The 22,641-nt window shown below is 41.7% G+C and overlaps 1 protein-coding gene across 5 annotated transcripts in view; it reads left to right on the top strand.

Moving 5' to 3' along the window:
• Nucleotides 1-22,641, top strand: part of PAK2 (p21 (RAC1) activated kinase 2) — a 47,855-nt gene that overhangs the window by 16,558 nt on the left and 8,656 nt on the right. For 4 of the 5 annotated variants that reach the window (XM_080410416.1, XM_080410414.1, XM_080410415.1 and 1 more), the window contains 11 exons: nt 6,477-6,687; nt 12,412-12,512; nt 13,026-13,176; nt 14,050-14,081; nt 14,428-14,535; nt 15,766-15,898; nt 16,571-16,634; nt 17,443-17,491; nt 19,577-19,689; nt 20,222-20,339; nt 22,208-22,307. In XM_080410416.1, the coding sequence (XP_080266542.1) occupies nt 6,501-6,687; nt 12,412-12,512; nt 13,026-13,176; nt 14,050-14,081; nt 14,428-14,535; nt 15,766-15,898; nt 16,571-16,634; nt 17,443-17,491; nt 19,577-19,689; nt 20,222-20,339; nt 22,208-22,307 (1,156 nt within the window). In that variant the 5' untranslated portion in view covers nt 6,477-6,500. Of the gene's footprint in view, nt 1-1,915; nt 2,280-6,476; nt 6,688-12,411; nt 12,513-13,025; nt 13,177-14,049; nt 14,082-14,427; nt 14,536-15,765; nt 15,899-16,570; nt 16,635-17,442; nt 17,492-19,576; nt 19,690-20,221; nt 20,340-22,207; nt 22,308-22,641 lie in introns of those variants that run through there. The other variant, XM_080410417.1, reaches the window with a different exon arrangement.

Below are 22,641 nucleotides of genomic sequence, written 5' to 3'. Positions count from 1 at the left end.
CATGACTGTTTTAAATGTCTTGTCACATGGGTCTTTTCTTGGAGCATCACACACTAGCTCTTTTATTGTATTGTTTTTAATTACTTTGTGCTTCCTTTCACTTGACATCTTCTGCCTCGGAGATTTGTTTGTGAGACACCTATTATGCTATTTTCCTCTGCTGTGGACCTGGCTGTCCCGGATGCTGCTCTTTGTGTGTGACAGATGTTGCCAGCAACACCCTACAGGGCTCCATAGGAAGACAGCAAATGACAGCTGCTGCCATACAGATTGCTGTAAGGGTAACTTTTCTCAACCCGGGTGCCCTCTGCTACAGCAGGGACAGGGAAGTGCACTTTACCATCAGGGTTTTTTTCACTTTTGATATGTTAATTTTTCTTCCTCTGTTCCTTCGGTTGGACACCAGATGCTTTTGCTGCATTGCTTTCAAGCACTGTGCCCGCTGCCCGTGTCTGGCCCAAATGTTGTGCCATTCTCTTTGCAGCAGTTCAGGTGGTGTCTCAATAAGCTTCTGCAAATGTAATGGCACATCAAGGACTATGATTTCAAAAGCAAAGTGGTTATGTTTCTTAATGCATTGTTAGCCTGAAATTACTTACTTCTGCTTTTTTAGTCAACCCTGCAAAACAGACTTAAATTTGATGTTTGTGTTGCCCCTTTGATAGTGAATGACCCGAGTAATTTTTACCTGCAGTAAACAGAACTGAGTTCAGTTTGCAGCTTTGTGAGCCCCCTGTCAGGGTATGCTCATGCAGAGGATTTGATTTATTTCACTGATGTAGTTCTGGCTCCTCGGAGGTCTGTTGCTTAAATGCAGTGCAAAGCCAGGATGTTGTATGCCAAGAGTAGGAATTTACGTATGTGTTATCACACAGCTCAGAGCTTCATGTGTTTTGTTTTGTTTTTTTTTTTTTTTTTTTCCTAAGCTGTAGTCCAATTTACTTTTGCTTTGGATCCCAGGCAGTGCAATACAGATACAGACGCAGCCTCGGCTCCTGAAATACATTAGTATCAACATCTTAAGAAGACAAATTCAACTCATTGTGATATGAGGGCTTTCTCACCAGCTGTTTAATTTGATGCACTTTCCTACCCCTGCTCTGGGCCTTACAGTACTACGCTGTGAGATTGATGTGTATGCATGCATAATGCGTATTTAAAACTGAATCTGTTCGAGTGCTCCAGGGAAAATGTGACTGTGCACTGTAGCAGATAGGAAAATTGTCTTCAGTTTAATTTTATTTCCTTTTAGTCATTCTGCAAACCAGTTTGAGAAGAAAAATGTTCATCCTTTTTTAGAAGTCAGAGGAACTAAATAGCAGCCCTGCGGTTGAGAGGGGCCTCCATGGCGAGCCCGCTGCCGAGCCAGCACACCAGCACACCGCTTCAGCTGGGACCGGAGTGCCTGGCAGCCTTGGTGTGCCGATCACGAGGGCGGTCGAGGGAGCTAGGAATGGCACACGAGCTGTACTTGGGAAGTTCTTCAGGAAGCAGCCCAGCTTTATGCTCACACAAGGGGGAATATTGGGGAGGGACAGGGGGGATGGACACCAACAAAAAAAACAACTCACAGCCAGAACATTCAGACTAATGCACTGCAGCAGCATGTGTTCCTCAGCTTTCTGAAAATGCTGCCCAATTCTCACTTTACTTTCTAGCTTGCACTCGCTGTCAGGGTTATATTGCAGGGTGTTTTCACACTGATGGCAGCAACAGGAACTGCTGTCTCTCTTCTGTGGCCTGGGTATGCTGTAGGTTATTGGGCCCTTTTCTTCCCCAAAAGGAAGAAAGCTAGTGAGCAGCAGAACTGACTCCTAGAAGATTGTTGTAAAAATGAAACTCTGAATGCAAATTGGTCACTGCAGGTCTCTGGAAGGGGCTGGGAGGAAGAGGGTGGGTTAAGCTAAACAAGGAGTTTCCCAGTGGTTGTCTTGCCACAGCCTCATGCGGAAAAAGTGGAAAGAGAAGAGCTGCACTTCTGAGGAACTTGGTCAGGTCTCCTTCTGTTGGTAGTGAGTGATTTAGGATGGCACAGACCCTGGCTGGCCGCTTGCTGCCTCTGCAGCAGAGGAGAGAATGCATTTGTTCTTCAGCTGCGGCAGTCTGTGTTATGATGATGTCTAAAGCTGCCGAGGATGAAGAGAGTACTTCCGTTTTTGCTGCCCTGGTGCAGGGCAAGAAACGTTTGGTAAAAGGAGGGAACAGCTCTTGGGAGTAGTATCATATACTGCAAATGAGGACTGAGAATCGGAGCCTTGTGGTCACCCACGCTGGTACCTGTGAGTATGTTTTGTGGAGTAAGCAGCAGAACTGTTGGGAGGAAAGCTTTTAGTTCTTTTTTGTGTCTTTTTTTTTTTTTTTTTGCGTGTAATGGGTTGCAGTACTGTCCTGTGCTGGGAATGAATCTATCTGAAGTCTGTAGTTAAGTATTGTTGGCAGTTTCACAGCTTGTCTCTGTGGTTCATTCCATTGCTTTCTAGTTCTTGTAATTAAATGTCGTGAGACTTGTGATTGTGGGGGAGATGCCAATGTGCTTGAATACATTATTATTACTGGTATTATCTTCGCTGGCAAAGATGAAACTGAATCCCTTTCCCCCGATTATGTCCTCTTCAATATGTTACCTTTGCTGCTTCAGTCATCTTTCTTTCAGATTCAGCATACTTTTATGAGGTTGCTCAAACTTAGGTTAACCATTTTAGTAAATGTCTTTCAGCCAAGCTCAAGAAAAACCCCACCATTAATTGGGTTGTCTGATTCTGTCAGAAAAATATGAACCTGACATCCCCATAGCCAATATACAGACTCCTGGCAGGCACTGGAAAAAAATGAAAATTCCCCCTGGTCCTTGCAATTCCCTGTCCAAGCCATGATTCAGCAAGGCAGCCACGTGGGTGATGGTGCAAAAGCGATTACGCCTAGCTGCTGTGAGATGAACAGGCTCCTTTTCCTCTTCGGGAGAGTGAGAGAGCAGAAAAAGGAGCTTCAGGGTATATTTGCACTCCTCTTTCCCCCCCCTTCTTTTTTTAATCCTTCCTCCAGTCGTTGCCCATAATGCCAAACCTCTGCCAGCAATTTCAAAAGTGCTTCCTGATACTGTGCAAACTTTCCCTGCAGAATGAAGACAGGGTAAGGATAAGGGGGAGGGAACTGCCCTGTTCTTCTGCACTCAGCTAAGAGTGCAGTCAGAAAGAGATTAGCTGTTTGGATTTGAACCTGAACAAAATGATTGATTTTTAACTTCCAATGATGGCTGAAGGGTTAGACTTCCATTTCCTGAAGCGGTCCGTTGTGAGTGGAGCTGTTGTAATTTATTTAAATGATTAATTCAAAGGTGCTGTGCATTGAAATGGTCCTTTCTGCAGAACAGTTTTGGATCTAGCAATTTATTTTAACAAAGGCCTTTGAAACAGCTGCTCAGAAATTATACTACTTTGTGTTATTAAATAAATCATGTCTCTTAAGTTTTTCCTAAAACCTGAGATTTTGCTAAACCACAGATTTAATGAACTTGAAGGATCTTGTTTAACTGCGAGTGACGGCGCCGGTCCCTCGGGTGGGAAGCCGATGCTGGAGCTCTTTCTGCCACTCCAGTCTGTTCTAGCAGCCCCCCAGCTCGGCTGCCTTCCTGCAGCCCCCCGGTATTGCTGCTGGGCTCTGCCGCGAGCGAGGTCAGGGGTCTTCCTGAACACCTTGGAACACTGAACAGCTGGTCAGAGCTGCAGCTCTGAGGGTTCTGCACCGATGCTGTTGTGCTGGTTTGCTGAAGTGCCTGGTTTTCTCCTGGAATGGATGAGTTTTGGATTTCCATATACTTGTGTCCAGCCTGTTGCTTAAAAGTTTCTTCTCTTGAGCACGCAGGTTGCTTAGGAGTAATTTGTTTCAGATAAGAAGCTGTAATAATGAGTATGTGATGAGCTGACTTGCACTGCTTGTGTCACTGAAAATTAATAATTTTTTCTATGCTGAGAACTTTATTTAAAAAATATATAAACAAAGGAGCAGTAAATGTTTTTTGGTTTTTTTAATTATTATTTTATTTTAAATTTGAAGCCTGATTACAGCATTGTTAATTTGATGACTGCGCTCTCCAAGGAAGCGTGTGGGGAATTAGTATGGGCTTGGAGGGCCAAGTCTGTGCTTGTCCAGTTTCAGATGCGGTTTAGTTTTTATCCTTACATCCTACTCTTGCTACTCAAGCAGCTTAAAAAAACCTGCACAGATGGAAGAAATAATAGGGTTTATATCAGAAAAATACAAAACACTGCTCATGATGTTGCTTTCTTCACAGAGTATATAATTTTGGTGTTAAAAGTTCTGTGATATGCTTATTTATCTACTATGGTTTATTTAGCCATCTAATTGTATTTCTTTGTTCAAAAGGAGGAGCACTTTCTTTTATGTCTGTTCCCATTTGGGTAGCTAAGCTCCCTATATCCTTCTCTTTTCTGAGATTTAATTAGCACAAGGGAAATGGATTATGGTCCCCTGTACTGCATCATGCCAAGCCCAACTTTAACAAGACTGAACACCATATATCTGATTTGGTGGTACAGACCAGAAGTTTGTCCATCTCCAATTGGTGGCATGCACTTTGTGCAAACAGTATGTGTTGTTAGGGGAGTGTTTGGAAATAAAATCCCTGTGGGTAGACCTGCTGTTACGTTTGCAGGGTTCTTAAATTTTTTTCCTCGTATTGCAGCGTAGATACTGGAAAATGCAGAAGATCCTATAGTTAAGTTGCAACATTTGAAAGAGCCATCAGCAAGTGAATTTGGAAGACCGTTGGAGGATGGGAATCACAGTCTGATTCACAACCATCCCTGCAGACATGTTCAAGTGTTGCAGGGCTGTTTATCGCTCCCTCATCAGACAGAGGGCTGAGGCAGGTTTGTCTAGGTGGGTGTTGCACAGCTTTGACTGCTGTTCCCCGTCAGGGTTTAGGTAGGTGGGACAGCAAGCACATGTCCAGCTTTTACTTGCACTGCCAGAACTTTGCTTTGTGCTGCTTGTGGCTCTGAAGGTATTTGAACAGAAATTACATGCTTTCACGGGCATTTATGGTGATAATTTATTTTAATCTGTCTTGAGCTTTACAACATAAAACAGTGTGCTCTTGTGCTGCTTGAATTCAGGCTGCTAGCCTGATTGGTTTTCTTTTTTTTCAGATTTTGCAGTATTCACCCACCCAGTGAAATGATAGGGAATGGCAGTCCACATGTTTTTAGTTCTGCTAAGACCATATTGTGAGTTATATGTATTGTGCTGAGGCACTGTATAGCACAATCTTTATACTTTGGAAAATCAGGTGTTGTAATTGAGAGTGCTCTGCACTGTCTTATCCTGAATTTTTTAAATGACACTGATAATGACTGCTGCAGTGGTGTGGCTGGGACAGAGTCACGCTCTGGGACTGTGACGGGCAGCTGGTAGACATCAGTAGGCCATTCATTTCCCAAACTGCTGTGAGAGGAGGAGGTCAGCACAGAGATGTGTTGGGGTAGCTCATCATTTGAGCGTATGGAGGAATGAGGGGCATATTTGTTCCTCAGCTGTCATTGAGAGGTAATTTCTATAAATCGTTCTTTGTGCTGTTTACTCTGTAGCAGAGAGGCTGCCTGTTTCTTCGTGCTCGGAAAAGAATCTCCAGGATATTATGGGGAGGGAAGAAAGACCAGTGCAGATTTTCTTGAATGTGGAATACGTCATGTAGGTACTTCATTGTGCTGTGTTCTTAGCTTTAGCAGCCACTTCTTTGTGATCTCACTCAGGTTTTTGTTAAGGACTCAGAGGCTTGTGGTAACAGTGTATTCTTTTTATAAATGAAGAAAGAGTGGCACAAAGTGGTTAAGCAATGCAAGTCACTCAGAAGTGGAATGCATCCAGTGGATCTTCGTCCCATGCTCTTTAATGCAGGCTGCGTAATTTGGGTAGAGATATTCTTAGTATGACTTAACCTGGGCAGTGTGCTGAATTATGACTTACAGGCTCTTCCTTTCTCCCCAAGATCTTGTCTGATAAATGACAAGAAGGAAAGCATCTAAGGCTTTTAAAGGTGTTTGAATTTAGAGGATGAAGCTCTTTGGGCTAGAGCTATACCTACAAGATACTGTACTTACACCCTTACACGTACTGTCCTTTTCACATATGCAACCTTTGTGGTGGTGAGCCAGATCTGGGAATCTGGCCACATTAGAACTGACTCTTCTTTTTGACTGGGTGAATTTCATCACTGGAAAAATTTGTTGCTCCATCCCACAAATGCTCCTGCTTGTGCAGGTGAATGGGCGGCCCAGAAATGGGAGTGAGAAAGGGATCCGCTTCCTTTGGTGGAGACATCAGTGTCTGCCAGTGTGGCGCTTGCAACGTTCCTCAGAGTTGAATTTGTACCTCCTTTCTCTGTTAGCCAACAGAAGAAATGCTATGTTTATGGGTTCTATGCTTTCTTCCTATGTTAAAACATATTTCTATTTCAGTGTTTTCACTAGCTATTGAGAACCATGTCTGACAACGGAGAACTGGAAGACAAACCACCAGCTCCTCCTGTCCGGATGAGCAGTACTATCTTCAGTTCAGGGGGCAAAGACCAGTTGTCTGCCAACCACAGCTTGAAACCCCTGCCCTCTGTACCAGAAGAGAGAAAACCTAGAAATAAAATCATCTCCATATTCTCTAGCACTGAAAAAGGTAAGATGCCTCTATTTTCCAAGGTTACTACTTGCATTCCTTACGCATATTTCTAAAATTTGGTAGTGCTTTAGACGTTTGAGTCCAGCCTGTCCAAGTGTAGGGGATTGGAGGAAGTGTTGAAAGTTGGATATGTGTGTTCAATGAGCTGAGATGTTCTTTCTGTTTGCACTGTAATGTTTGAAGATGAAATGCTAAGTACGAAAAACTAAATAGCTTGCTGAGGAAAACCACCACCTATTGCTTCTCATGTTTGCTGCCCAGTTGAAAGTAATGCATTTCCAAACAACCCTAATAAATATTTGTGATTCCTGGGTATTGTGTTACTTACCATTTTGCTACGCTAAATTCAGATAGCTAGTTTAAACAGCATCCAGCTGTTTTGGAAGTTGTGTCATGGTTGATTTTAACCATTTATGTGGTTTTCTTGAGGAGAAAAAAAGGTAATAAAGAAATAGTGGTGAGGGTGGAGTGTGCATGAAGGAGGATTGAGAAAAATTAATTCCTTCTGTGTGTGTAACTGCACTGCTAGTGTTAATTACTAGTGTGGGGGGGAAAAATCTGGATTGCTGCAAACAAGGATTATTTCTGAGGAAAAAATTGCTGTAATGAAATACATGTATTTCATACATGTATATGTATATTTCATATATGAAATAGACTGTATTTGTGCTTTGTTTCTGTCCTCTTTTCTGTATGATGAATGTATGTACAGTGCTGTAGCCCTGATCCTGGTTCTCCGGGATGTCTCTATCCATGTACAGCAAAATAGTGCATAGACAGAAATATCTTCTAACATCTGGTGTGGTAAAACTGTGCAGGGAGTTACAGGCCTGACCTGAAACTGATGTGCATTTTATTAATCTCTACCGGTTAGTATTTTTGCGATTACTATTAAGATGCACAAGGTGAAGACCCTGCTGCTCTTTGAAGTCTTCTAGTTCTGCTCTTGGCTTCCTGCGCCTCGTTGCTGATGTGCTGGGCAGGACTGGTTCAGTCATGCCGACACAGGTTTGACTGTTTCAAGAGACTTTGCTCCTCTGGTTATTTATTCACTTGGCTAAGTATTTCCCCCAGGGCTGGTTTTCACTCTTGCTTCAGCTGTGTGAGCAGTCCCTCTGCAGCCATGCCTCACGCTGGAGAGAAACGCTGGCGGCAGGCTTCCCGCTGTTTGGAAGACCTGGCTTTCCACGATCTGGCAGTGTTTCTGCTCGCAACAGTGGGCGTGTTTTCCTTTTTGGAGGATGGAAGGATTTGGCCAGTGTAGCTTTTGGAAGCGTAATAGTTATTTCACGAGGTCATTTATTGTGAAATAACTGTCCATGGCTGGATTACAGCAGTGGAAGTGGGGGTCTTGTTTACTGGCATGGGTAAGCTTTAAAGTAGTAAGCCTATAAGGAGAACATGAGAAGCTACCACAGCTTGGTGGCAGCACCCCAAGAGAGAGACTCCAGGCCTCTGAGGCTGGTGAAGGTGGTGAATCTGGGTGCTGCTAGCTGGGTGCAGTGCCACATGTCTGGAGCAGGTTCTAGCTTAGCTCTTCGATACTGCAGAAACTGGTGTTTTACCATTAATGGTGTTTGTCATGGGAGGAAATGCCTAGAAATTGTTGTTGTGGGTGCTGAAAGAAAATCTTGGGGAAGGATCAAATCTGGCCACCTTCAGGCTGGAGAATGGGTTAGGAGCTGGAATGGCATTTGTCATTATGTTGCTCCATTGATGGTTCAGCAGAGCACTTGTAGCCCTTTTTTACAGACAGGGATATAATGAAGTAGAACATAAACCCCATGTGAAAGAAGGTTTTCCTTGCTCTGGATGAGTAATACTGCATAAGACTTGCTTGTGTTCTGAAACAAATTGTGAATGCAAGCGGGTGCAGTGCAGCTGGAGAGCTTTGTGACATTTTATAGCGCCTTTACTTCTCCATGACTGTTTCCTCTTTCCATCTTGACAGTGGGTTGGTTTTTTGATGAAATGGCTGGGGAGGTGGTTGAAGACTTGTCTAAAGTTGTATTGGCTCATCTGAAATTGCTTTGGAGTCCCAGTACTTAAAGATTATTGAGACCACTCTGTAAATACTCATGTGTACTAAATTGATGGAAATTAATCTGCATACTTGTTTAGCATGTGTCTTTATACCTACTGATATTTAGTGATGTAAACTAAAACCAGAAGAAATAACTTCTGTTGAGAAAAGTACATTTTAGAGAAAATGGTGTCAGTGTGTTTTCTAGATGTTAAAAAGTATTTAAGATAATGTCCTTCTGAAAAAAAGCAGAAGGTTTTACTGCATGGTAAGATAATATGGTTAGGAAAAATGGTAACTGAATTACCTAGCTGAAAGAAACTATCTGAAAGTTGTGTTTTGTCGATTAGGAAAAAACTTCTTGATTGGATGACCTGCAGCAAGGATAATGTAAACATCCAAAAAAATGGTTTTGGCCCTCAAGACTGCAGAACTGGCTGTCAAATGTAAGCAGGATATAAATGGACACAGTGGCTTTCTGGCACTAAAACGGTGGTCAGATGTTAGTTGTTTTGTTCGTTAGCATGGCTGAGAGGCACCCTTGCTAGAAATGCCAATTTAAATACTTTCTTTAAAGGAAAAAAAAAAATCTGCTGCTGGGAAGCTTTATAGAAATCCTATCTTCCTGCTTGGATTAAAAAAGTACATGTGAATTAAAAAAGTTCATGCAAAAAATTTCCCCAGCCAGTGCAAAAGTTAAGAAATTACTACCAAAATGGTAAATTCTCCTTTTCTGAAAATGAAGGGATGCCTTACAGGAAGATCTACAAGGCTACTGCAACGGAGCTGTTACTGGTTAACGTTGTTTGACTTTGTTCTGCAGATCTCTGCCCACCTGATTTTTGCAAGGTCCCTCCTGGCCAGCTCCATCGCATCTATTGCCACAGCTCTGCCCCCAGACCCCCTCATGGGAGGCTCCTCTAGTGTAGGAGGTGGCGCTGGGGGGGGGTGGGCTTCGGGGAACTCACTGCAGGTGATGGGGTTTAGCCAATGCAGAGCTTCTGCCCCAAGTCTGAGCTAGTTCTGCACTGAAATAATCATCTGTTTGAAGGGATTATTTAATGACCTAGTCATGGAGGGTCACCCCCCCACCCCCAGTTTCATTGTTTAGGATAAATGAAGCGATAGTCATCTTTGACTAGAGTACTTAATTGCCATGAATTTCCTTGGCTAGACTTCTGAAGTCAAATGAAACTGTGTGTATGTTTATGGAAAGCTTTAAAACAGTCCCCTAAAACAAGAAATGTTTGTCTTCAAGCAGAACTTGCTAAAGGAGGTGCTGTGGGGCATCACCCAGCAAGGCTGCAGCTCGGGGCAGATTTCAGTGTGGTTTCAGCTGCAGCTCAGTAACTCAAACTTAAAGTAACTCACTAAAGCTGGAGTCATCTACCTGCCGTGACCAGGCTGCTGGGAAGTGGCTGTTTCTCGCTTTGCGTACAGAGGTCGGCTGGTGGGAAGTGAGGGATGCTTGAGGATGGGTTTGCCATGCAGGAGGGTATGTGAAGCACCTGGAGTGACACCTTGCTGAATGCCTGTGGCTTCATTTGGGGAAGAGTTTAACTGTATTTGAGGCACTTTCTTAATCAGTTCTCCAATTCGCCAAATCCTTCTGAAGGACCGAGTCTCCCCACTCCTGGGAACATACGCTGCTGTCTCTGCAGGGCCCAGGGGCTGCATTTTAGATTGACTTGCTGTTTCAAACGAGCATTGCCCTTTACTAAAGGGGTGCCCATTTAAAGACAGAGCTGTGTTGCAAACCTAATCGGAGGTTGAAAAGCAGCGTGGCCTCACAGTGGCCTTGTTCGAAGAGCCTCGAGTATGTCCTGCCAACACATGACTCACGGGACTTGCCTCTTGACTGAAGAGTTGCTCGTGTTCGTTTGAAGTGCTGCTCAGATCAGCTGTTCCTGTGGGCAGAGGAGTGATTTTTAGTCTCCTTGCCTAGCCTACTAATAAGATTTGTGTATTTTTGGAAGGAGTGGGTTTATTTGCGCAGCACAGGCTGGAGGGTTTGAACACCAGCTCCTGTTACCTACGTCTCGAGTGCTCCCGAACAGGAACCTTCTGGAGGAATATAACTTTTTTTTCTTCCTTCCCACCTTACTTTCACATAAATAACTGCAAGAGATTGGGAAGAAACGATTATTTCTTTAAAGTTTTCACATAAGCAAGTTTCTTCTGTCCTGTGACTGATGTTAATGGGAATGTTTGACAGTCCATTTGCTTTTTGGCTCTGACCTGTGCAGCCTTATTAAAGATATCCTGTTTATAATAGCCGTGTCTTTCCACTGCATTGTTCAGCTGGAGGCAGCCCACATGGTTTTTCACTTGTAAGTATTGTCCTCGGCTTCTTGTCCATCTCCTGCCAGCGTAGGGGGATTTCAGACAGATTCCCTGGGTCTGAGTAGCGTGATCTATGCTTGTCCCATGTTCCGTAACTTTTGGCCATGTAGTAACGAAGAGGGTGCTGCTGGTTTAGCTGCTCTTTTTCTGTACTGAAACAACATGACTTTTTATTTTTAAGGTGAATTTAAAACAAAGTAAACCCCCTTTTTTTTTGATGTACAAACATAAAATCAAGGAATCAAGTTAGATTGCAAAATGGTGTGCTGCTTTCCTTTGTGGTTATGAGCACTATGGTGTTCTTGCTGGCTCCATGCACGCTATAATAAATGCAGCTGACTCAGCTGTGTGTTCTGCGAGCCCACAGGCGTTCCCAGGATTACACATGCAGTTTTCTTGGTATCAGGTTAGACATGCTCTACAGCTCAGTGCCAGGCTTCTGCCTTTCCGCCGAGGACTGTGAGATGAGGCCTTGAGCATCATCTTTCTACCTGCAGAGCAAACGGCAAGTACACTCCTCTGGCAGGGAGGGAAAGCAGGGCTCAGGCTTTTGGCAAGAACAAGAAAACAGGTTCCTGAAACCTTCCAACTTAACTGTGGACCTTTTCTGAGTAAAGAGAACAGAATGGTGTGTTTTAGATTGGGTTAACTGAAAAATGTCTTCCATTTTTCTTTATTTTCTCTTTGTCAGGAAAAATAAAAACAAAAAAACCCCAAAAACAAAAAAAACCCAAGCCCCTGGAATTATAAACTATGTTACAAATGTAATTGAATCTAGGTTGGATTGTGCACATGGTTCTTCTCATTATCTGTTCCTGCTTCTGGTACTTATGCTGGCTTTTTTTTTTCTTTTAATTTAAATTAGGTAATTGCTCTAAGACTATAAACTTTTATCTTCATCACAGGAAGTCCTAGTTTGCATTAATTACCTTGAAATGAAGCAGTGAGGCAACTGAGTTTTAACTGTCTTTAGGGTGAACTTGAGGTTGAACTGAAGTTGTCTTCTGTGGTCTTCTTAATCCATATTAAAATGTCCTTTTTTGCATTGTAAACATTTCATATGTTTGGATTTCATATGCTCAAAAGAGCTCCTTGCACTCTGGTGCTCTTAATCTCTTGCTTGCTTGCTACCATAGTATGAATGATTTGAATGGAACAAGTTGTTGATTCTTATGTGAATCTATACCAACCTGAAAACACCAAATCACTGAGCTGCGTATGTAAAGACCTTCATCCAGTAAACAGAATAATGATTACATTAATCCTAACTGTTGTAATGCTTGGCTTGATTATATTAAACGGAGACAATAGGACTTTAAATCTTTGCTCAGTAGATCTTTGAATGTCTGTTTCAGGAAGCAAGAAGAAGGAAAAGGAAAGGCCAGAAATCTCCCCACCGTCAGATTTTGAGCACACCATCCATGTTGGCTTTGATGCTGTTACTGGAGAGTTCACTGTAAGTATCCCTGCCTTGGAGTTGTTCAGAAAACATCTGTGGGTCAGCACTGTAGTGAAGCCATTGCGATGTTTTAGAATAAAGTGCAAGTTAGTCTTTGTTTTTATCAAAAAAGATATTGTGTATTTGTACAGCATGCAGAGTAATGAGACTGTGACGTGTTAGTACTTCTGCAGTGTGAATGTCAGATTTGATGCTTTGTGTCACCTGGCAGAGCCTTCCCTGAGAAACCCTCCTCAGTTTACTTTCATTAGTGGGTAACGCTGGTTCTGTTGAGTGCTTTTGTATTCCCATTCCTGGCTTAATACACCTGAAAGAGGTGGTGTCATGGGCACAGAGATGTGTGGTGTGCATGTATGGCTCCCCATTAAACCCCATCCTGCTTGGTCATGTGTTCAAGGCTGCGTGTGTTATGCTTTTTGTAGAAAAAAGAAATCTGTTCTGCTTTTTAAAAAATCTTCAAAATACTAGAAGGATGCTTAAAGCAGCCTTTTTTTTTTTTTTTTTTTTCAGGGAATGCCAGAGCAATGGGCTCGGTTGCTTCAGACCTCAAATATCACGAAGCTAGAACAGAAGAAAAACCCCCAGGCGGTACTAGATGTGCTGAAATTCTATGACTCCAAAGACACAGCAAAACAGAAGTATCTGAGTTTTTCTGCTCCAGGTGAGATCCAAGTGTGTGCAAGGCACATTGCAGAGGAGTTGGGTGTTTGGAACGGTCTTTCTCTCTTTCAGAATAATAAATCAGATTCAAATGCTGAAAGAGCAAGCTATTTTTCAATGAGGAACAAATATTTGAAGATGCATTTAAAACTTAATGGAAACTGGCATTGTCCAGTTAATTTCCTTTTTTAAGTGGAGAGGGAAAGAAATAGAACTGGATAATTCAAAATAGCAGTCAAAATTAACTTAATGGGCTGTGTTGATGAAGCTGGGACTCTGAGACTGCAATTGATTGGTTTCGTGCCGGAGACCTTGCTTCTCCCATCTGTGGCCAAAGTGGTTATCTGTAAATTCGATATCACCATATGGTGACATCAAAGATGCAAAATAAATCGTGGCTTCTACATTGGGAGCTATGTGGGGGGCTGAGAGAATAACTGTCGTACAAACAGATGCAGTTTTACCATGTTTTCTTCCAAATTATTTCTGGAAGTAGCTTAGTAATAAGAGTTTGTATTTCTCATCCTTGATTCAAAATACCCTTAAGGGAACATCTCAGTAAGACAGAACATGTAAGTGTGACCAGCAGTGATCAGTTTAGAAAACTATGTGTGGGTATTCAAGTGAGGTGAAGAGCAAGTTGGGGAATTAATAGTTTGTATACCCTTAGGGGAGGATTTTAGAAACTTACAGCTTCCTTCTGCATGGTCTTACAGTGCAATACTGGTTTCTTGTATTTGTGACCATGAAATTTGCTTTCTGAGAGATGGAAAAAAAAATAATCTCCAAAGCAGTCTGTGTTCTTTACTCTGTAAAGTTCACTTTTCATTATTTTTCTGATGATCTTATATGTTCTGCTATTTGTCTTATTTAGAAAAAGATGGTTTCCCGTCAGGAACACCAACGGTGAGTGTGTTTACTATTCTTTATGTATTCTTAGGTGCAAACAAGTTCAAGTCTTCTGTATTTGTTGTTATGCTGAATCTTGCAATATAAAACAAAATGAGATATTTTTTTTGTGTGGAATAAAAACATGAATTGGGGGGTCAACAGAGTATTTCACTGGAGCAGTAGTATTTTGAGTCTCATAATAAAATGTAATAGGGCACTTAAACCACTCAACCTGTCTTTTTGGTTCAACATCAAAATTCTTTTATCTTCATGTCAGGGGAGGGGAAAAAAAAAAGCATGTCTTTAACACTGTGCAGGAGATAATCTTGTGGTTTGGGTTTTTTTAACTTTGAAAATGTAGACCAATGCCAAAGGTTCAGAACCATCAACAGCTGTGGCAGATGATGACGAGGATGATGAAGAAGCTCCTCCTCCTGTTATTGCTCCACGACCAGATCACACAAAATCGGTGAGCAGCCGTAAAAATTACCGTGCAGACCTGCATTTCTCAGTATTGCAGAACGTAGTTTCTACTTCTGTTTTCTAGTGAAGTGTTATATTTGTGAAATGAACTGTTGTAAGTTTTTAGGGAAAAGTTCTGGTTTTTACTTGTTTGCTAAGAAAATGCCTAATTTCTGGATATCAGTTGGATCAGAAATCCTGAGGTTAGTGCTATTTTGTTTGTTGGCATGTGTTGAAGGTATCTAGTTATGCTTGTCCTTCAACGCAGCATACGAGGCGGCAGCTTTTTAGTTCTAAAAAGCTATAGCCAGTTTCTGTAACTTTGCACAGGACAGAGGTACAAGTGTAATGTATTTAATTTTCTTTGTTTTGTTTGATTGCAGTGTGATAGCCTTCAGCAAATATACTACCTAAACCCAAAACAATTCAGTTTTAAGACTTGAAAGCTTATTTTGCTTATTTCACTCAGTCATCAACATTGCATGAGTATAAACACTTAAGAAGTTGTTCATTAAGTTTTAGTGTAGTCATCCTGAACTACACACCTTGTTAATAGTGTCCCAGGGTTCCCACTTACTCCAGCTCATTCTTTTGGCTGTGGTAGCTGTATATTTTGCTACTCTTGCCCACTTACTCTCGCTCCAGGAGTGCAAATGTGAGTTGTGTTTTTTTTGTCAAGTGTTACTGCTTTATATTGCCCACTCGGTATGTAGACATAGAAAATGTGACAAGTCTACAGTCTGATATTTCTAGAGCAGCTGTGTATGTCTGTGAACTGCACAGGTGGAGTTAAATAAAGCTCCAAGAAAATGCCCAAAATTGGGGCAACTGGGAAATTTCTTAGTCTCGTGCTTCTTTTCATGGCAAAGCATGAAGCTTTTTTTCCTTTAGATCTTACCAGTAGTTGATCTCGCTATGAAATAGTGGTTTCTGTTGTATTAACTAGCATAGATTATAACGAATAAACAGGTAGCAAACCCACAAAACATCTCTGTGGAAGTTGGAGTTAATCCCCTAGCATCTATGTTGTTCAGGAGGTGTTTGGGTCTTTCTTTCAGAGGTTAGTAAGGTTGCCAGCATCTTGCCTTAGTGGACTTTTAACGTTTCTCAGGTCTAATTTCTGCCTCCAACATATTATGTAAAATGGTTCTTAGGGATCTTGAAGAACTGGGATTGTTTTCAACTGAAGGGCAATGATTGTAAAGAAAATGCTCAGGTAAATGGTCTCTCTTAACAGATTTATACACGGTCTGTAATTGACCCCATCCCTGCACAAGCCAGTGACACTTCTGTCGACAGTGCGACAAAATCAGGTGATAAGCAGAAAAAGAAGACCAAAATGTCGGATGAAGAGATCATGGAAAAACTGCGTAGGTGTTTTTTATTTCAGATAAACAAAAGCTTTATGACTGAGGGAGGAACGTTAAGCTTTTGCCCTCATCCTATTTTTGTGTAAGGGTTGTTTGAGTACTGTGCTTGACTAGTTTTGTGTCAGGCTGAAAGTACTACTTTCAGAAATTTTGCCAATTTAATATGCTTCAGAGCCCTATTGGATAACAAAAAATGGTAGAAGTTTTTTCTGGCTTGAAGTTCAGTTGTGCTAATGTGACCTGTATGTATAATACAACCATAATAACACAAAGTAGTTTTTGCTGTTGCTTGTTCCGTAATCATCTTGAAGATAAGTTTTTCACTGTATTAAAGTTCCTGTGCTTAAGTTGAGAACTGAATAGTTTCTGGACTTGGCTGAGCTAATGAATTTGTCGTAACCTTTGCTACAGAGAAGACTACTGTTAAATTGAGATACTAGGGGAAATAGCATGATCTGTCTCATGAAGAGTATAATCTAGTATATAGTATATATAAATAATGCTTGTCTGAAGTTGGGTCATTTGTGAGTGGAACAGTGTCAGGAAGCTTTGGCTCTTCATGTATCAGCCTTTACTACCTGAGCTGGCCCACTCTTGGAGGTACCTTGGCCAGGCCAGCTCCGCTAAGGGGGGACAGCTGGATTGACTTTTGTTTTGTTATTTTTTTTTTAGGCACTATTGTAAGCATAGGAGATCCCAAGAAAAAATACAACAGATATGAAAAAATTGGGCAGGGGTAAGTATTCAGCCCACTTTCTTTCCCAGCGAGCCAACATTAGAAGCGGTGTACTGTTCTGTCTGATACATCACGTAGCCACCGCTTACTGAAGCAGGCAGCAATGTCGCCTGTATTAAGCAGTGATAAAACGGACGGTGAAGGCTTTACATGGTGGTGGAAGTTTTGAATTGCATCTTTTAACATGAAAAGTGTCGCTCTGTAGCTTTGCTGTTGGTGCAGCTGGTACTCTCCCCTCCCAGTAAGATGCGTTCATCCGTTTTGTTCCATGACTGCGAACAGCACGAGGGCGCGCCGCGAGCCTTGCTGTGTGCTAAGCTAACAGCACTGCCATGACTAAGTTATTCTTCTAGTGGTCCTCTGAATCCTTCTGAGAAGAAAGTATATGCAAGTTGTAGCTTTCCCAGCTTTGATTATATATATGCCTAACTCCTACTGTATACTTTCCAAATAGGTCTGTGTGTGTTTGTGGGCAGGGTTCCCCTGGGGGAAAATGAAAAGTAATACCTACTACAGAAAGGGCTGCTCAGCTTACCAGATCGTGGGGAGCAGCCCAAGTTCTGGGGGCTTCGATGTCCTGGATGCAGGAGGCCTAGCTGGTGTCAGAAAAGTGTATTTGCAGTTAGTTAGCTTTGTGTTAACTGACTGGCATTTCTGTGATACCACTTATTTTTAATAGCTTTTTTTTTTTTTTTGGTACAGCTCTTGCGACATCAACATCTGACACAATTTTGTGTTTGTGGCTTGTTTGTTCATGTGCATGTTTTTTACAGAGAGGTGCAACTTGCTGTAACGTTTTTCTTCACAGGGCTTCAGGTACAGTTTTCACAGCTATTGATGTGGCAACCGGGCAGGAGGTAAGCTTTCTATGTTCATTGTAATGAAAACGCTTTCTTTGTATAAATGTTCTTCTGTAGGTGGCTGAAATGGTTTGACTAGATTTCTTTCTGTGGCTCCCATCTCTGCTATCATCTCTCAGAAGAATGTTTATCATAGTCATTTGTAACAGTGTGTGCCTTGTTCTGTAGTAATCGGATGATAAAAGCTAAAAATAGTTTTGTCTTTCCAGTGAAAAGCAGAGGGAGTGAGGTGTTCCAGAAATGGGTTTTGAAAACAGTTTATCCTTCAAGAATTGTAGGCAATGGTGTCTGGCATTTTCAGAAATAAAAGTTTGTTTTGTCTTTGTACACTTGTTCTCTAGTCCGGTCTCAGTAAAGGTGATGGACGTGCCTATCTGTATGGAAGCAGCTTGCCCCGTGTTATTCTTTGATGTATTTAGAATGCCTGCTCCACATCCTGCTCTTTGCTTTTACTCCTTGGTGTCTCCAAACCCACGCGGTGAAACTGATGACATTGGCAGTACTCTGCACGCTTGTCATCCGGTGGTCATCTCTGCTTCCTGGCACTAAAATTTCAGCAATTATTTGCTATTCTTGGAATTCAGGTTTCCTTAATTTTCCTTTAAATATCCACAAGTAGCCATCCCTTAGGTCACTGATAAGTAATTGCCCTTTCGACAGTAACCACATTCACCAGTACTGCAGTGGAGCACCACGTCTTGATAAAACGCAAGCCTTTCAGTCATCTCAGTACGTCGTCTCTTAAATTGCTTTCTACATAGCGCAGGACTTCACGTCCTCTTCCTGACTGCAGAGTCAATGTCACAGTCCAGTTCCTTTCTTAGACCTCCTCTGCATCTTGTCAGGCAGGTGGGCTGGCAGCTGGTGGCTTGCAGCCTTCATGCATTACATGGACGCGGTACTCCTCTGGCTTCCGCAGTGCTTCATGTCAGAGGGTAGAACTGGGTCTGCTCCGTGGTAAGAAGAGATGGACAAAGGAGGATTTTATTGCTGTTTTCCGCGCTCTAATGGGAGGATGTAGAGAACATGGTACTAGACTCCTCTAGAGCTATGCGGTGACAGAAGTTAACAGATAAAAACTGCCATAAGGGAAATTCTGGTTAGATATTCGAATTTTTTTTCCCTCAGAGTCAGGATGATTGAACATGGGACGGGAGCCCAGAGAGGTGGTGGAATTGTACTTGCTGAGATCTCCATGCAAAACTCAGTTGCACAAGACCCTCAGCAACCTGCTCCATGTTGGCTGTACTTTAAGCAAGGGATTGGGCAGGATGGCCTTCAGAGGTCCCCTCCAATCTGTTATTTTGTGATTCTGTGCCACAGGTTCTCTTCTTTTAATGCCTTTGGCCACATGATAATGATAATTTCTACAAGATTATATTGGTTCTTCTGTTTGGTCTTGGACTTGTGGGTAGGTTATTTTGTAAAACTCCGAACTGCCTCCTTAAAGTGTTGCAGCTAACGTAACTGGCACAATTATTCTCAATTTTAAAGTCTGGAATACTTGTCCTGCTTAGCTTATTTTCCTGGACAAGATAGGTCTTTCTCTTCCCTTCTCTCTCTGGGGTAATCATTGGCTTAATTGCTTAGAGAGGAATTCCTTTTGCCTGCCTGCGTTCGTTACACCCAAATACTAATTCAGTCAGAAAATAGAAAAACAAATTGCCATGCCTTGCATTGGAAGTCCTATGCTTTGTCTCTTAGTTGCTACACAATTCTCTTCTGCTTTAGGCCTGTTGATAGGAGATTGGGCAAGTATCTTTTTATCTCCTGAATGTTTCCGTTGCTGCCTGTTCTGGCCTTTGTTATTTTTTTGTGGATCTTTTCAGCTGCAAGAGGATGATGTTGGCTGTGGGTGCGAGTTTATGCTCATCAAGTTGCGTTCTTTTAAGTTGTATGCTAATAAATAAATATTAATTTAAGTTGTATGCTAATAAATAAATAAAAAATACAGCCGCAAGCTGTACTAAACTCCTTTAATCCTGTTACAGAATTTCTTCTAACTTTTCACTGTGTTAAGAATGACCAAAAGGTTTTGATACTCAAGTTTGAGTGATTGCTGTTTTATTTTGTCCTATTCAGGTTGCTATTAAACAGATAAACCTGCAGAAACAGCCCAAGAAGGAGTTGATTATTAATGAGATCTTGGTAATGAAGGAGCTAAAGAACCCCAACATAGTCAACTTCCTGGACAGGTAAATGCAGACATCTGGCTGATTCCTTAATCCCCAAGGTTTTCAAGAGGTTATAATTTGATATACTTACACAGACATACACTTCCTGTACCTAAAGGTCTTACAAGCAAATAAATCTGTATTTAGACTGTCATCTAAGAAAAAGAAAACAGAAAAATGGGGGGGGGGGGGGGGGGGGGGAAGAAAAAAAGTCAACTAGGGAATGGTCTTGATGAATCGGTAAGAAGGCATCTTCTGTCGTGAATGCAGTGCTACGTGTCATTTTGGGGATCAGCGGTGCACGAGCACAGTTGGGACAGTGCTTGTGTTGTGCATGAGAGATGTAGGGTGTTACGCTGCCCGTTTAGGTAGTAAGAAGCACACAGCTTTTCCTGTCAGCATTTACATTTCAGGCTACTTTCCAGAGATAACTTTCATTACTGTTTGTCTTGAAATGCTTATGAATTGTTTCATTGATCAGCTCTTAACAGTCCCTTTTCAGTTCTCGATCCCTTGATGGCAAATGGGCATGCTTTTCATTTTCTGTTTGTAGTTACCTCGTAGGAGATGAGTTGTTTGTGGTGATGGAGTATCTAGCTGGAGGCTCTCTAACAGATGTGGTCACAGAAACGTGTATGGATGAAGCACAGATTGCTGCTGTTTGCAGAGAGGTGAGTATTACAGTTGGTGGGTACAGGAATGAAGGTGCACTCCATTCCCCTAGGTTTTGTGGTACACTTAGGTTAGGAGTAATTGCAACAATTGCTGTTGGAGACATGGGCTTAGGAAGAATGAATGACACTGAGAGCAGAAATCAATCTTAAAATTGCAGAAAATAAAATTAGTTTAACTCAGAAAATTGGGGGATTTGCAAGTTGTAACACAAGAGAGCTACAGTAGTTTTTGAGCTGGGTGTTGGGGAGTGTTGGGTGATGGAGCAAATAAAGATTTTTGGCTTTGGTGCCTGGGTTACCTAGTCTTGCTGACAGTCCTAACAGAAAGATATTAATAACGTGAACTCAAGTTCAGGGAAAAGCAATGAAGAAATTTAGCAGCTGGGAAGAATGTCTTTTTAATTTTGACTAATGAAGACTATTCAAAGGCACCAAAAAGAAAACTTGAGTGTTCATATATAGGTAACATAGAAAGTAGAGATGTAATCATATTTAAAAAAAAAAAAAAAAAAAGGAAAGCATCCTGAAAGCTTATGAGTGTTTTCTAGAAGGTGGAAGAGGAACTGTGTTTGATTAAAGAGTGGAAGTGGATCTGATGAAACACGAATGGTTTAAGAAACATGTACTAAAACAAAGATGAACTTGGCGCAGACTGTCCCTTTCTCATTTTAGTAGTTTTCGTTCTGTGTGAAATCTATAGTTCTGTGACAGTTAAGCTTTCTTTATGGATTTCTCAGAGAAATAATTCTGCAGAAGACTGTAGTTGGAATAATTTTGAGATTGCAGTAAGATTTCAAATGGGAGAGTTAAAAATGTCACGACTTACCAGTAGTTTCTGCCCTGAGTCAGAATGCTGGTGTCCAGCTCAGACTTGGTTTCTTACGGCAGAAGAAGTAATTGTATTTCTGCTGTGCAGGAGAAACTTAGGCTCTTAACCCCCCCGTTGGGCTACATCAACCTGCCATCTGCTTTTGATGACTCACCCAAAGGGAGGGGATGGGAAGCAAACTTGTACATTAACGTGTATGGACAGGTAATGGTTTCCAGAGAAACTGGAGCTGGAAGCAGAGAACCCAAAGGAGCTATTTACTGTAACAGTATTTAACTTCTCAGGAAAAAGTCTAACACTGAACTATTGTACTTCATCAAAACTCTGCTGCCCAGTATATTAGATACGCTTCGTTTGGTAAATCGGTGCCACTTTGCTAAAGCAAATGAAGACATAAAAACCTCACTGGGGACTACAGCCATGCCAAGTTGCAAATGGTAAATGTTCTGCTGATACTGAAAGAGAAGAACCTTCTGGGTTTTTTCCCCTTTTATTCTCAAATAGCAAAAGTAAATTTCAGTATGTTTTTAGGCAGAAACTTAGTGTGAAAGGTTTTAATCTTAAAAACAAAACAAAAACAGTATTAGTGACTTTTGTAAGATGTTTTGCAGCCTTTTCTGTAGGAGTTCTGTGTGTGTGTTGAGAAGAAAGTCTCACCAATTCCTTCTGGTGAGACTTCAGGCTAAAAATCTCTCACTTAATTCTTCTGTAGAATTTGTGGGATGTACCAAAACTAACATCTTAGAATTTTTGGGAGCATACTGGGTGACAACTGGGAGATGTGAGGAGTTTGATTTAGGGGATAGCAGAGAAACTTACTCCATGGTTAAAAGGTTTTTGACCTCGTGAGATCTGGAGTGTATTTTTTAGCACAAGAGCTTCCTCTGCTGGTTATTTTAAATAATACCTGTTATATTTTTGCAGTCAGCATTGGATGAGGGTGTAAGCATTGCTTTTGCATTTGTGTTCACATGCACAAATTCTATTTCCATATGCTGAATTGTTGTTTGGTGTTTTTTTTTCCTCTCCCATCCAGTGCTTGCAAGCACTTGAGTTCCTACATGCCAACCAGGTCATCCACCGAGACATTAAGAGTGACAATGTGCTGTTAGGAATGGATGGATCCGTTAAACTAAGTGAGTACCAGACAATTATTTCAATGTTCTGTTTTCCTTGTCCCAGTAAACTTTGACTTGAGAGTGTAACTTGGTAGAAGGAGAGTTGGCAGGGAAAGCTGAGGTGTATTTTGATAGACTGTGAGTAACAGAAATTCGTTCTGTCTTATGAAATGTATAACTCGCAGGTGGCAGGTATGAAATTCTGAGGACCCTAAGACTGAGGCTGTGAACGTGTTAGACTAGAAGGATGTTGAAGCAAACCTGTTGCCACATGAATACGTTGCTAAATATGAACTAACTGGCACCGTACAATGAAGCAAAGATGTAAATGATTGCAAGAGAAAAGTTGCAG

The sequence above is a fragment of the Falco punctatus genome (assembly GCF_963210335.1).
Source record: "Falco punctatus genome assembly, chromosome: 13".
Classification (NCBI taxonomy): domain Eukaryota; kingdom Metazoa; phylum Chordata; class Aves; order Falconiformes; family Falconidae; genus Falco; species Falco punctatus.
This window is presented reverse-complemented; position numbering and strand designations above follow the sequence as displayed.